The 15,752-nt window shown below is 33.5% G+C and overlaps 1 protein-coding gene across 2 annotated transcripts in view; it reads left to right on the forward strand.

Annotated features, from left to right (window-relative positions):
• The first annotated feature begins 2,283 nt into the window (after positions 1-2,283).
• Positions 2,284-15,752, forward strand: part of LOC100741668 (low-density lipoprotein receptor-related protein 2) — a 39,099-nt gene continuing 25,630 nt past the window's right edge. For both annotated transcript variants that reach the window (XM_003489289.4, XM_033320544.1), the window contains exon 1: positions 2,284-2,920. In XM_003489289.4, coding sequence (XP_003489337.1) covers positions 2,758-2,920 — 163 coding nt within the window. In that variant the 5' untranslated portion in view covers positions 2,284-2,757. The remainder of the gene's footprint in view (positions 2,921-15,752) is intronic.

A 15,752-nucleotide genomic window follows, 5' to 3' on the forward strand; every position in this document is an offset into this window, starting at 1 on the left:
TACGTCGCACTATGAGAGATGTGTGCTCTTAGCAGGAATGAATTTTTATGAACTCGCATTCAAAGAGTAGCTTAAACAAATACTTGCAACATACATTATCTAAAAAGAACTACTGAAGAATAGGACAAAATAAATATAATATGGAAGATGTACTCAAAATTACTGATTACTTTCCCAGTAATGATTGGTCTCACTACTAGTTGCAACAGTCAGAATTGCTAGTGTATTACTAGTCAGCCAGGAATATTTTTTTATAAGAGGCTGGTGCCATAATTTATGAAGAAGATAAATTTGAAGTTATATATAGAATATCTAAACAGGATATTGCCACAATTAGGTTAAGACTCTGGACAGAGTAAAAGTCATGAATCAGGTTGAATTAAAAATTTGCTAAGGTCACGTTAATGTGCATTCTAACACATTTTGTGCTATGTAGGTTACCTGGATGACAAATTATGTAAGATTAGCATGAATAAAATATTTAATATTTAATAAAAATATAGTGTACAAAAATTTAATAAAAATACAGCACGAGATGTATTAATTTTAAGGAATATTAAAGTCTTCGATGAAGATTAAAATGTATTAAGAGACCAGCGAATAATGTATTAGGAAATGTATTAAAAGACCAGCGATGTGCGGTATAATTCTATGAAGAGGAAGTGGAGAGATGTGGTATTTCCATGTGACTGGACAATAGAAAAGGTCGGGCATGTCTTGTGGTATTTGCTTTGACTAATAAATGCGTTTGCGAGAAAACGCAGGAGTCGGCAACGTGTCGTTCTCTCGAGCGGCACCACCGGGCACGGGTGGCACGAGTTCACGCTATACAATTTCATTCACAAACAGTGTACGTAAAGACAAATTGCAGGTTTCCCTCTCGAACACATGCCACTCCCAATTAATTCCGCCGCTACGTAGTTGATCCTCGTTTTTACTTGCAGATACTGAGATATTTGATCGCATACTTTTCCACTTCTATCATCCCTTAAATCTTTTTCAATCGAATATTAGACGGAGACTAATATTTATATAATAATAATATTTTATTAGAATAATAGTATTTTATTATTATTTTATTATAATATTTTAATATTTTAATAATAATATTATATCATTTTATTAATATTACAAATTTTTGTAATTTTCTTCCAATTGGAAAATCTGTTTTTAAAATATTATAAAAATATTTAGAAAATTTAAATACTACTTGCAAAAATTTGTTATTGTAGAAAAGTATAGGCAGGTTGGGTCATTTGGTCAATAAATGCGTTTCCGTATAAAAGAATTCAAAGAATGGATGCAGGTTTCAGATCTGTTAAGATCTATAGATGAAGTCAAGAGAGGTCTGAGGGACGATATTACCTGGGGTCAGGTAAATTCATCCTGTTTACATTCGTTCTCTGCAACTTTCTTTTCGAAGGACAGGAAAACGAATCTTAAAAATGAAACACAATAAAGCTATCAATAAATTTTATATTATACGAAATGCAATATATTAAAATAATTAATAAGTTATTTTTTAAAAAATTCCTCTCCCTTGACACGTATGAAGGATGTATGGTTTAAGAAGAATGATCTTTAGGTACAGTGGCTCGTGAAAGTATTCTCACACTTTTTATGAACATATTACATGTTATACGAACCATTTAAAAATTTCATTAGCGTTGTAATGGTAATAGCACTCAACTATCGTGATTATATTGTTGTTAAATTTGAAATGATTCTAAAAACGTATACGGAAGTTGCAAGATATTTGACAGCATATATTTCGTAGAGGTTACAAAAGTATTTAAGCAAATAGTTATTTAAAGTATTGGTAAATCACAGACCTTAGTGAGACTATTTTTTATGTTTATTACATGCTTAAGGTGACTATTCTTATTCATCTTACAATTTTTATATCTATTTTCAGATTGGATTCAAATTTTGTCAGTATGATCATGGGAGTCTTACCTCATTACAGTGTTCAGGAAATTTCAAAATGTTTTATATAACACGTACAATATAAGCATCAAAGTTTTCTGTGGCAAGTGTACGAATATTTGTTGCATTCCACTGTATGCATAGAGGAAATCGATCGTTTAAGTCGACTGCTAATCGATTATTTCCAATGATCGCCTTTTACGCCGTATTTAATATCCATGTCACAGCGTTCACAGGTATTTGCTAGTTAAATCCTATCTTAGTGGAGGATTTGTCACACGTGGTCCTTAGAGCCCTTTCACGCGCATGCGCGGTGACATCAGTCTCGAGCCCCTGTAATCGGCGCGTGTACACGCTTCGAAGTTAGTCGTTCGCTGACCGCGGCCGCGTTGATGTTGCGCGTGGGAGCCATGAACTGAACCCGAGAGTAGCTCGTGCTCTTTTCGCGTTCTTTTTTTTCTTTTCCTTCGTCTTCCTTCCTGTACCAAGGGACCGTATTTGCTTTTCGTCTCGAGAAGAGCACGCACGCGCAACAGATAGTTTCTGCAACATCTGCTAACAAGTGTATTTTACAATCAACGTTTCTTAACCCTCAGAAAGGAACTTACAAAATTATCGCAAGTTCTGCGTTTCGAACATTCTTCGTTATCTCGTACAAAACACGTTCTTCTCCCACTATTCACATTGTTTTGTATATTTCCTGATTTAAAGTGTATTTAATAAAGTACAGTTTCGACTCGAGTCGAACGGTGTAACATTGTAAGAATCTTGGTGCCGGCAGAACAGTGGAGACAAAAATTGTGAGAAGTGTGCGGTGAGCAGGACTGTGCGATGGCAGTGGCTGCGGGGCCACGCCGGCCACGCACGCTCCTCTTCGGTGGTAAATATTCTTCCGGGAATACTTTTGGGACGAAGAACCTGTGGTCGGTCCTCGATGGGCTTCCGCTGATCTTAGTCTTAGCCGGTGTCGCACAGGTTGCCGCCCTCAGGATGGGTAAGTGAATCTCCATTTCTTGGATGGTTACTTCACATTATTTACTTCTAGGGAAAAAACTGCTCGCGATGGTATCCCAATTAACACGTTCAATGTGGGGAAGTATTTTTACAATTACTATCTTTCAGAATGATGACCAGAAAAGATATTTTTTAGTTAGTTCTACTTAAAAAGTGGCTAGAACACATTAGATTTAGATTGTTGAGAAATACCTAAGAAAAGATGATATCGATATATGTGTCGACATCGTATTGAACATGTTAATTTCTTGCCTCGCAGTTTCATGACATAATAGCAGTGTCTCAGCATCACAGAGTAGATTCATCTGGTCAACTTTGTAGACAATTCCAATAAATTCGAGTGAGAGATATAATGAAACGACGTGAATGCTATATTATTCTCGTAAGATTTTCTATCTAAGCCACGTGTCCCACCCAGTGGGACCCATATTATAAACCCATATTATAAATACAGCTCGAATGGAGAGCTCAATGGAGAATATGAGGCGCACACGACATTAAATCTGTTAAATAAACGTTAATCCATTATAGTCTGCAAAATAGTATCAGTTTCGAAATTTTGTAACATTATATATAGGAAAGTTGTCTTGGGTCGTAATCATAATCCGTGCCGTGATTGTCATTTAATATTATAAGGCAAGGGGTAAAATTCGTTCAATTTTTATACGAAATTGCACAGCAACCTGTTTGCGATCACGAGCGTCTGCGCATACATACCGCGCATAGATCGATGTTTTTCGATATGAATCCTTGCGACTTCGAAAGGAACCGTTAAAACGTTCGATGACAGCTATCGAGTTTCCACGCATGTAGTTTTACTATTTTCAGAATAGTAGAATGATTATTGAATAGCAGCTTATTTTAGTCTTGAATTTAGCCTAATGAAATGATTTTTGTTTGGTCTTATGAATCTTGTTTTTATTTCTTCTTTTTTATCTTATTGAACGTTGCATGGTAACAATTGCGTGCACAAAAAGCACAAATAGCTAACCTATCAACTATTATCGTTTATTACCATTCTGCGAAGTTTCATGTTTAATTATCAATTCTACAAAGTCAAATATACGTACACACTCTCGTTGGCCTTTGTTCCGTTGGATGAATGAAGATTTGTTTGCTTTGATGCGCAAGAAATAATTGAATTCCTTCTTTTTTTTCTCTCGTATGTGGTTTAATTTATATCTCTCTGTCGCATGGTTTTATGGTTGAATATCTTAGAAGTTTCTTAGAACCACATAGTTGATACGCAATCGATTAATTGAATCTCTAGTTTTCTTTTAACATAACCCAGGTTAATAAATCTTTTAGGATGATAAAAGTTAGATAAATTTCATGGATTAAAAAAATTGTCAACAATGTGAATGATTTAGATAAGAGATAACATTTCAGAAAATGGTGTGCAAATACAATGTAATATTTTGCAAAAATTAAATATTATGGTGTGATGTGTATATTTCAATTTATCGTGGCTCCCGCAAAGTGTGCAAAATATAGAGGATTCGCGTGGCAATCAACATGTTAAAATAATCTCGTTCTCTTTTCATATGTGTATGAAAAATATCCCGAAGGATGACAAACAATTGATAATGCGAGAAAAGAGCTGATTACTGTGAATGAGGATGCTAAAAAAATTATAGGGTGACGCAACCGCTGATGACCTCAAAATTACTTTTATGACCCCTTTCAAGGCCATTGTTACTCTCGATATTGAAACGTCTTTTAATTTTCGAGAAACGTGTATTTATTTATTGTTTGTGCTTTAATTAATTAATTAACAACAAATCTACTTAAATACAATTGTACAGAAAGAAGTTTTTTAGATTGTTCAAACAACCTATTTTCATTTTATGCATATTCTTTTATAATTTTTGAATTTCTGGTTTTAAATGGAGTTGGTTGGTTGCAGCGGCGTGAAATTTTAGAAATGGTTAGACTGGCCATTCTCGATCTAATTCTGGTTCTGTTACAAATGCTATACCGTCGAGATTGCGGTCGTTTTTGCATCGAGGCATCTCCGGCCACTGCTTTCTCTGCTCCCCGCTAGGTGTACGACTTATCGCATGTGCTTTTCCTCGGGCGTCCGACTTTTTAAAAATCCCACCTCGCATGAGAATGCAGTTAACGAATCGAGTTGAATTTACCGTTAACCCCGTTGCTGCCGCGACTTTTGTTCAATGTAACGCGATTCTAATCCCTAAACTGCGAAAAGTCACTGGAATTTCGAAATCATTGAAACCATCGAATCTTCGTTTATTGAATATGATTCGGAGAATTATAAAGGCAAAACTAAGAATTTGCAAAGTAAAGGTATTTTAATCTTCAGAGAAGAGTTAGTTACTGGAATTTTGAAATCACTGAAACCATCGAACCTTCTTTCGAATCTTCACTTGCTGAATACAGTTCGAAAAACTATATAAATCAAAATAGAAATTCAAGGGATAGGCAAATTAAGGATACTCAAATTCATGTTTTGTCACATAACCTCAACTTGTACATTTTATTGTACGAATGAAAAAAAATATCTGGACATATTTTTTTTATATCTAGAGTGAATTTATGATCAAATTAAGACGCTCCTTTACGAGGAAGCAGAGAAAAAAGCGCTTGTATTTTGGATACAAAAACAAAGAACTTTGCGCGTTTTATTGCGCGCGGATATGGAATGATATATATATATATATATATATATATATATATATATATATATATATATATATATATATATATATATATATATATATATATATATATATATATATATATATATATATATATATATATATATATATATATATATATATATATATATATATATATATATATATATATATATATATATATATATATATATATATATATATATATATATATATATATATATATATATATATATATATATATATATATATATATATATATATATATATATATATATATATATATATATATATATATATATATATATATATATATATATATATATATATATATATATATATATATATATATATATATATATATATATATATATATATATATATATATATATATATATATATATATATATATATATATATATATATATATATATATATATATATATATATATATACACACACATATATATGAGAGGAAAAGGAAGAAGATAAATAATGACCTCGAGATTCGAAGGTAGTTTTCTGTGAAAGGTAAAATGTACAAGTTGACCTTTCCGGGTAGCAGAAGTTAAATTTAGCAGTATTGCCGGTCCTGTTTCTGTCCAAGCACAATGCGATTAATAAAAGTGCAGCAGAACAACTCAATCGTTAAAAATTATGAAAATTTTTATTATGAGATGTACAAAACAGATTTTTTATGTGCACAGCGCATACGCATATTTATGCTTGGTCAACGAAAAATGACAGTTATTCGGCACAAGTTGTTACACCATCTGGTCACATGAAACTCGAAGAAAATGCAAACGGATGTAAAACAGGCAAATATTTGTAATGCGGTTTTATTTTTCTTAACAAACATTGCTTATGAATATTAAAATGTCTTATCAGCTGAGAAATAACATGTTTTGCAATACACAATTACTCAGGAAAGTAATTTGCGCAATTGCAAAATTTCTTTATAAATATATCATCCGTATTATACAATACATTTCGAAATTTCATTAGCGTTCTACTGAGATATGATCATCATGATTATATTGGTAAAATTTACAAATATATGTATGTACATGGAGTTGCAAGATATTGACCCAAATAATATAGGAGGATCAAATTAGTTCCTAAAATTCAATAACATGGAATATTTGAAAAAAGATGAGCAAAGACAAGTAGATAAATATGTAGTACGTAACACTCGTAATATGGCGCTAGTGTCGTCACACATGAAGGTTTTCTATGGAGAGCATTTGTATACTTCCCTAAGCCACTGTATGCGTGAAATCTTAAACGAGGAGTGGGTCGTCCGCCAAACTGTCTTGGACGTTTCGACGCGTTTTCTTATCCTCTAATCCGTCCGGAAGGCAACGAACACAGTCCGATGATCGTTGCCGCAAACGAAATAAACACAGATGAATGCTGTGTGGCCACGCAATCTTTACGAAACCGGTTCCACTTGTAGCCTTAGTTTGCGTGTAAACTGATCGTGATTTTTTTGAGAACCGAACGACGTGCTAGTTCTACACAAGCTCCTCCGTTTCTATTCGACGATTTCACGTGAAATTTTTTCACCAAACCGTAAAATATAGCTGTATGATTTCAACAGACAAATTGAGATTATTATAAATTAGTAATTACTTATTTCAAACGACAACGGAAAGATCTCGAGATTTTGAAATGCTATTCTACCGGTGAGGTTTTTCTTCCTTTTTGGATTTTTCTTTCCTTCCTTGGATCGATTATATCTAATTAGATTTTATTAAGTACTCACTTGAACGATCGAATGATCGATACGATCGAGGGCTACCGTGACGCGTTGCATCTAATGCGCCATTCGCACAGGTCCAAGTTTTGTGGAGAGAGAAAAACCGGTTTTTCGAACTCGTAGTAAACACGACGAAGGAGAATGCTCCGAATTCTCGAGGACTCCCATACCTTGGGCTTCTTCTAAGCTTTGTTTTATAATGTTTCACGAAAATTTTCCTTCTTAGCAGAGTTATACTCTAAAATCTCGTAATTGACCGCCATCTTGGTCCATCTCCATTTGGTGTCGCTATACATCGCTGTTAGTAAATTGAACTACTTTGCGAATGTACAACGAAAGTTATCATTATTGCTAGATCTTTATTTTATTTTCATTAAATTTGTTAACAATAATGAAGCTGGCTTTACATTAGTCCAGTCGCTGGATCAAACGATTATATTTCAGTTGATTGACTAGAAATCGATCAATGTTTACATTCTTGAAGTGTTACATTAGATACATTACTACACTTCAGCCAGTACTGGATCTCTATATGTTTCCAGTAATGCTGGGGATGAACAGTCGATTGGAAACTTTCAATACAGTCGTTGGACTGGATTGTTCACTGGAATGACGGTACTGTACTGAAATGAAAATACTGTCCACGTTATTCTTGTTACGATTCGATGCTGGATTGGATCACTGGACTGGGAAGTTACTGAACCAATGTAATCCCAGTTTAATTAAGTACAAGGCTCTATATGCATAAGAACCCTGTAGAAATATTCTATGTAGAGTCAAGGACAAAATATAAGTGGATAGATGGTGGAAGTATGAATGAACTTTAATCGAACTAGTACTAATATTATATATTTAAGTTTTATTTATTATATTATAATACATACATTATTTAGTCAAAAATCGCAATTAATATTTATGTGAACAAGCTGTATTTAACGAAACTTCATTGAGACTTACATTCTTTTTTTCCTTTTATACTTATTTTTATTTATGGTAAATGATAAGACGAAGTACGAACTTGTAAATTGGTATAATATTCGTTCGGTTCGTTAGATTTCTTCTAGGAAAAAAAATCCTTCTCTGTTGCTTCTGCAAATGGGCAAAAAAAGTATCGGTCTACATACATATGTAGATCTACCGCGCCTACCGGAACCGATAACACATTGGTACGAATCGTGGATTTAAATGCCCCAGCCTTGAGAGGTTAAACGTCAATTTCGAATAAATGATAAATGATAAATCGGCTGAGGTCAGTTGAAAACCTTTGTAGCCAGATAATTGAATTTAAAGATCAATGAAAAGTGTATCACTACATTAGAACGTCTTAATCGTACACTTTCCTAACATATTTCTATAGGTTAAATCGTTAGTTTAATTAAAACTTTCTTTTATGGCTTTTGAAATTAAATTCCAATTATGAAGAAACGTGATGTATGCATGGGATTGTGTTTTATATTCCAGAAGATCAGTGAACTACCCAAAGACCCGAAAATATGAAAAAAGATCCGTATAGTCGTGTATCTGAGTAACTCGATCCCGTTTTGTATGATCGCCATATTGTATTTCAACACGCACCACGAAACGGACGTATATATCTTTCCGTGTTCTGGGAAGCGAATTAACGGTAGCTGGACCAACAGATTTTTCAACTGAAATTTTAATAACACTTTAAAAGACGAAGTCTAGCGACTATAATATATCTAATTAAAATTTTGGTATTTTCGTATCCAATTTTGGTAACTGCAACACCGTGAAATATATAAATAATATATATAATAAACTTTGCGAAAAATTGCACATTATTCAATTTCAGCAATTAGACCATCGCCAAATAGAGTTTATAATTGGTATGTTTCACGACTATTAATCAAGATTATTATTGACAAGGTTTATTTTTTATTTCTAGACAACGGAATACTTTTTTAAAATCTTAATGACCAGATATACATATCACCCTGACATATTGAACTTAAAATAGTGTTATTCTCTCGTTTACGTCAATTACATTGAAATTTTACAATGCAATATTATTTACTAGATAAGTATTAGACAAGCGTCTATTAATATAGTGATTTTGCGTTGTATCACTAAGAGAGAATAAATACGTAAGTACGTTTTATCTTTCTAGAAAATGCGCCAATCGTATTCCAGTAACGTAATGACTGTGACACATAAGCATTTCCAAATAAGAATTGAACTCGTTCCCTAGAGACGAAACGCAATGTGTTTAATATCATCTTCATTATAAAAGTAATAGATGAGACACGATGCATGTGACTTCAGTTTCGTTAAAAATATAATAGATGAAACGCGATGCGTTTAATTTTGTTTTCATAATGAAAATAACGATCAAAATAAAATACATTTTTCTTCATTCATATACTATCGTACAAAGATTAAGATTAAAGCGAGGTATGTATCTACAACAGAGGAGGAACTTTCTCCTTCTTTGGAAGAAGAAGGAAGGAATTAGAGCTTACAAACTCAGACAACTCTCGAGTGCAAGGTGCTTGGGTTTCATCGACCCACTGATTCGTGCTACTTCTTTTTCTCGTGCTAATAACTGCACGCGCATCGTGCACGAGCATCTACCAGCCTGGATAACAATAAAATACGAATAGCACGCAATACCAGTTAATAAATCACTGGCTAAGAAACATCCTTCATTAATGTAAAATACTCTTATTTAAATTATGTTTAATTAGACCAATAGAAATCTTTAATTAGCCTTTCAAATAATTCCTTTTTCAGAATCAGACCAAACGAGTGCTTTTTGTTCTAGATACCTTTTATTTTTGCTGCAAAATAAACTGGCATTTTCTAATCAAATAATTCAGCCGAGGTTCTTCAGCGATCGTGAATTTAATGATTTTCCATCGATGTACCGCTATCCTCTTGTGTATTCAGGAAACATCGTTTCCTTTGACCTCAAAGAAAAAAACGAAGCGCGTCTAAGTTGGGACGCTAGTACATTTAGATTAGTGAAAATATTTTTTAGAAATCCCTAGAAAGGATTTTATGATATTTGCTTCTTCTGTTTTATTTTTAATAACCTTCAGTTATACGTTTCGCGTATAAGTTGTGTCACATATAAACGACTACTTGATTGAATAGATGTTTGAAGCTACTACAATCAGTTCATTCTTCAATATATACTTAAACTATATGCATACGACTTCTATGTCGTAAAAGCCGTTACTACCAGTCGTAGTCATAAAGTATCGGTAACTGTCGATAGCCGGTTAATAATAATCGTAACAGTGAGCATTATATGAATCTAGGTTTTAATAATATTCGTCCGAGTCATTAATCAAGTTTTGCACATATTCACATACATAAATATACAAATATTACTTTTTATAAAAAATGTAATCAAAAATTCAATTATTCTTTTGGAAGCTTGACTTCTTTATGATTAGACAAAAGTATTAGGTATAGGGAATATAAGAAATTATGGATACATAGAATATGTAAATAACAAAAATATAACATGTATAGGGAATATTTATTTTAGATACGGTACAGGTATGTTGGTAATATCATATATTCTACGTATTCATAATTGTTTGTATTTTCTATATTTATTATTTCTACCTAAATTTCTCAGAGAGTAATTTCTAAATACTACTAAATACTGTCCTATCTTTCTAGGGATCTTTATTAGGGAAATTAATTGTATAGTGAATTGTAAAATTGTAAATGACAATTGGTAAAAGTGGGTGCGAAATTTAACTGTGGCATAGCACGCTCCTCTAATATTTAATGCATAGACATTGCTACTAGTAGTATAGATGTATATGTGTATATGGCATGTGCGAAGCCATAACGATTATATTTGCTTTAGCGTTTTTTTTTTTTTCGAGCCTTTCCAGTTCACGGTCGATGGACTGTGTGAACTTGTGACAGGTTCTTCGTATTAAAGCGGATCAAGTTTAACATTTTCGAGAGAATTTATAAAGACCGCAATTATTGTTCATTATGAAAAAGTCGGCTCTGTTTAAGTCTCGTATTTTTACCAACAATAAAATGCTTAAATCGGTATATGGCTATGCTCTCAGCCGTGTAAAGTGTGCCATTGCGAATTACTCTCCACTCTGGGTAAAAACTAAGAGTTCGAGAAATTTATTCAGTGAAATGGTGTTGTTTAGTATCTCCGTACCCATAAAAAATTGATTCTACCCCAAAGTCACTTCTTGTAAGATTTTTACATTTTAGGAGCTGTTTTATTGAAATCACGTAAATTTACGGAAGCCAATAATCTTTCAAATATAACATTCTCAAAAATGGAGGCCCATATGAAATGTTTTTCAAATAAAACCTAGTTTCTTTAAAACATCATATATCTCATCAAAATAAAATCCACATGATTCAATGTACTTTCCCAATGAATTATTTCACTTAATTCTTCTAGATTTATGAAAATTGCCATTTCTAAAATCCAACAATATTTAATGAAATTATTATTATTAAATTAAAAAAAATTTGCTTTTAACCCCCTTCATCTATCAGTGGTATTCTTTCCAAATTTAAAACAATAACAAAATTTGGATATTTTTATTATAAAACCTATGACCCAATAACATTGTTAATTAATACAATTTATGAACACAAATGTCGTATCAAGTGTCTTTATTTTCAATGTATGTAACAATTGATTAGAGCACAATATTGACGATACTGCCCCATCAAATTAAAAATTCTGAACATTGAAGTTTTATATGAATTAATCTAACCTATTTGTGTGTAATATTTAGATATAATTTAGATGCAATGAAGTCTCGTTATGGAGGACTGTCGCGGTGATTTCGTGGCAACTCGCGCAGGAAATGTTTCGTAGCGAAGCTGTCGTAGGCGAAATATCCTGGCCGATACCTACGGAGCCGAGCCAGGTTGGCAGGTTTGAGGCTGGCAGGTAAAGTCGGTAGGCGGATCGAGGTTCATTGACCTCGGCCTAGCGGCCGACCGGATAGCGGGACCATGCCTCCCCGATTCTACGTTCTCCTTCTGCCTTCTCTACACCTTCCTTCCTTTCCTTCTCTTTCTCTCCGTCTTTGTTTCTTTGTTTCTATGTCCCTGGTGCACGGTTCGCGTGTTGCGATATCGGCCTCGCGATTGCCGGTCTTTCGGAAACCGGTGAGAGAGGTTAACTCTCGTAAGACGATCTCCGACGATGTTTTTGTGTCTCATAAGAAACTCGTCATGGTATATGATTGAAACCACTGCACAGATGATCCCACGTGAAATAGCGAGACGAATTTGTGGAACGAAGTTTTTTCGTCGGCAACGCGTTTTCGAATAGACGGCATTTAAAAATTCAGGCTATGTGCGCGTACAGTCGATTATTGATCACCAGCCGCGCATCGCGCGCCCATTTCGAAACATAATTTCCGCGGGAACGATAAATTAAAAGAAAAATTGTATTCTACACCTATGATCGATGATTTTTTACATAGCTACGTTACTTGGAATGATAATACTTACGTACTTCGATATTTATGGGCATACGGTAATTAAGCAGAACGTTCAATTACAGTAAATGCATTCTTATCTGAACGAGTAACCGATCAATTAAAGCCAAGCTAAATGATAAATCGGTGATTAGTGCATGTTATATATAATTGATGGATAGGTTATGCGCGCGATAAGTAAGTAAATACAAGGTTGAATGAACGATTGAATAAGTGCACAGACAAAGAGGATAAAAGTACAGGAGATCCCATTGATTCGTCCACAGGTCGATCGCGTGGGAAACTGCAACTTTCACCCATGGGATTATGAGAGAGCTCGGATCTAGCGATTCTGGAGTGCCGTTGACTGAATTGCAATTCTTAATGTCAGCATGCAAAGCTAGTATGCCTCGACCAGTTGATTTATCTATTATTTTCTCTTTATGTCAACTTTCAGTATACTATTGTATGTATATATATATATGTATTGCATACAACGCATACATGCGATTATTCTTGAAACACTTGAGTGTTTATCCTCATCGTCCGCTAATTGAACTCAACTTTGACGATTTAATAACCGCCACGATTCAATTTCATTCGTTAACCTAGCCCCACACGATATAACAGTTGCGTGAAAAGGATAAAATAGGAAGAAACGATAGTACGTGAAAAGGTGACAAAGTCGATAATGTAGAATAGCTTCGGATATCTCCGTTTGGCGCGCCTTGTGTTTCGTTTTGTACTCGGAGCCGAACTTTCACGATAATGGCGACTGTCATGGAAGAATTATCCTAAAATTTATCTTTTTTCTGGCCTTGCTGAAAAGAAAATAGCTGGTAATCGTTATTATATTTATCTACGAAAATGATGACTTTAAAAGCTGTAGACTGAAAAATCGTACAGTAAAAAGGGACAGGGGTAGCTATCATAGAACTTAACCAGAGTCATCGTAAATGTGAATTGTGGCGGACGACCTGGAAACCTTTAGGAAGGCGCATCGAGCCACGATCGAAGAATATCAACGAGAAAGAATGCGAATGCCGGGCCTCGCGTTGTCTATTCAAGATTCTTGGCTTTTCTTTCCTCGACCCTAGAGACTCCATTGGATCACTCCTCCTTTCTAATTTACGAGTAACCATGTTTTTCAAAAGTCTACTGCAATCGCATATTCTACTACAGTACTCTGTAATATAATACCAATGTATATATGTTGTATAATTACAGAAAAGTATTACAATATATATTACTATATTACATTAAAAATATTTACATTGGTATCATCATACATTTGTCATAATATATTGACTATAATAATGCTGCTATACTAACTTAACACTAACATTACCAGATCAAATGAACGGTTTCAAAATTTAATTTGAAATCGTATATTCATTGTTATTTCTTTTGCTCATCTAACTTTATATATATATATATAATATAATACACTATAATACAATACTATAGTATATACCAGCATATTGCATTTGAAGTATTTATACTATTTTATTATATCATAATTTTAATGAATGATAAGCTACTGATGAATAGACGAACAGAAATGATTAGTGAAAACCTAATCCCAATCTTATTAGTTTATTAGAAAGAAATTGATTTAATCGTATCAGGCTAGAGAATAGGTTGCATTGTGCAGTTTATATTTTAGCGAGGAGAAACGCGCGGTGCACATCGAAGGCTGACGATGTCGGCTTTATAAAGCGGAATCGGCTCTAACGAAAGGAAGTGCACCGCGGTGCGCTATGATGGTTGAAATTGGAACGGGCATACAATAAACCCTCATTGCTTGAAACAAAGCCATCTCGAGAGTTTGTCCGAGTTCTTTTTTATCCACAACGATTATTATCGATAATACAGAACCCCTTATGCAACCACTGCAACTGAAATATTAGAAATCATTCACGTAATGCTGTATGCTGTTCAATAATATCTTAGAACTAATTATGGAACTTATTAATAATTTACAGAATTAATAAAAAAAAAATAAGTTTAACCCTTAACTGGTATCATTGGGTCAGTGGAGACTATAGCAATCTAAGATTAGATTATCTATTTTGGGGAATTTTTGATTTAATTTAACTTCATTTAATTTAATATACAATAAAATTAAATAATTTAGATTCTGACGACCTGACATAAGTTATCATAGTTGTCTATAACCTAATGATACTGTTCGAAGGCAAACAAAAATTTAAGTAGTTTAATGGTATAAATAATGTGATAAAAGGAATTAGAAAAATATTGTGTCTTTGTAGGATCTTTATCGGGAAATTTTCATTAAGGTTAGGTTATGCTGATGAATCGACGTTGGTCTAGTATTACAAGCCGAAAGTTCTGAGTGAATTGAGCAAGTCGGATCAACGAACGATGGCGACTGGTAGGCAATCGAGACGCACGTAAATAGGTGTGCCATTCAACCGTTCGACTCATACCTACTGTACTTGTAGTACGTGTCTACAAGGCCACGGAGAGACGAATGTTCGATTAATACCGCGGGTGAAGGGAGCTTCTTTAAGCACCGTTCACAATATTCTATTTGCTACGCGACCACTTTTCAACCCCTCGGGTCATTTCTTATATTTATTATCCACTTTAACCTATACACTTGAGAAAGAAACGAGTTGTAAATAGATGGTTGATTATGAGGCATTTATATGTTTTTGCGAACATAACTAAAGAAATGGAATTTAAATAGAAGTTTACTTCGTTTACCAAGTATTGTAATAAATACTCTACTTTGGATAGCATACATATTTTGACGCCTTTAAATTTCCCATGAATGTATGAAAATCCGTAACGTAGTTATAAATATCACAAAATGTTTATCATCTCTTGCGTATTAACCTCAAAAATAATTAAGTACAGAGTTTCAATTTTTGACTGTTCTTTCAATCGTGTAAAAATTAAAAATCCCTACTGTAGATAAATAGA

The sequence above is a fragment of the Bombus impatiens genome, unplaced genomic scaffold (genome assembly GCF_000188095.3).
Source record: "Bombus impatiens unplaced genomic scaffold, BIMP_2.2 scf_0320, whole genome shotgun sequence".
Taxonomy (NCBI): domain Eukaryota; kingdom Metazoa; phylum Arthropoda; class Insecta; order Hymenoptera; family Apidae; genus Bombus; species Bombus impatiens.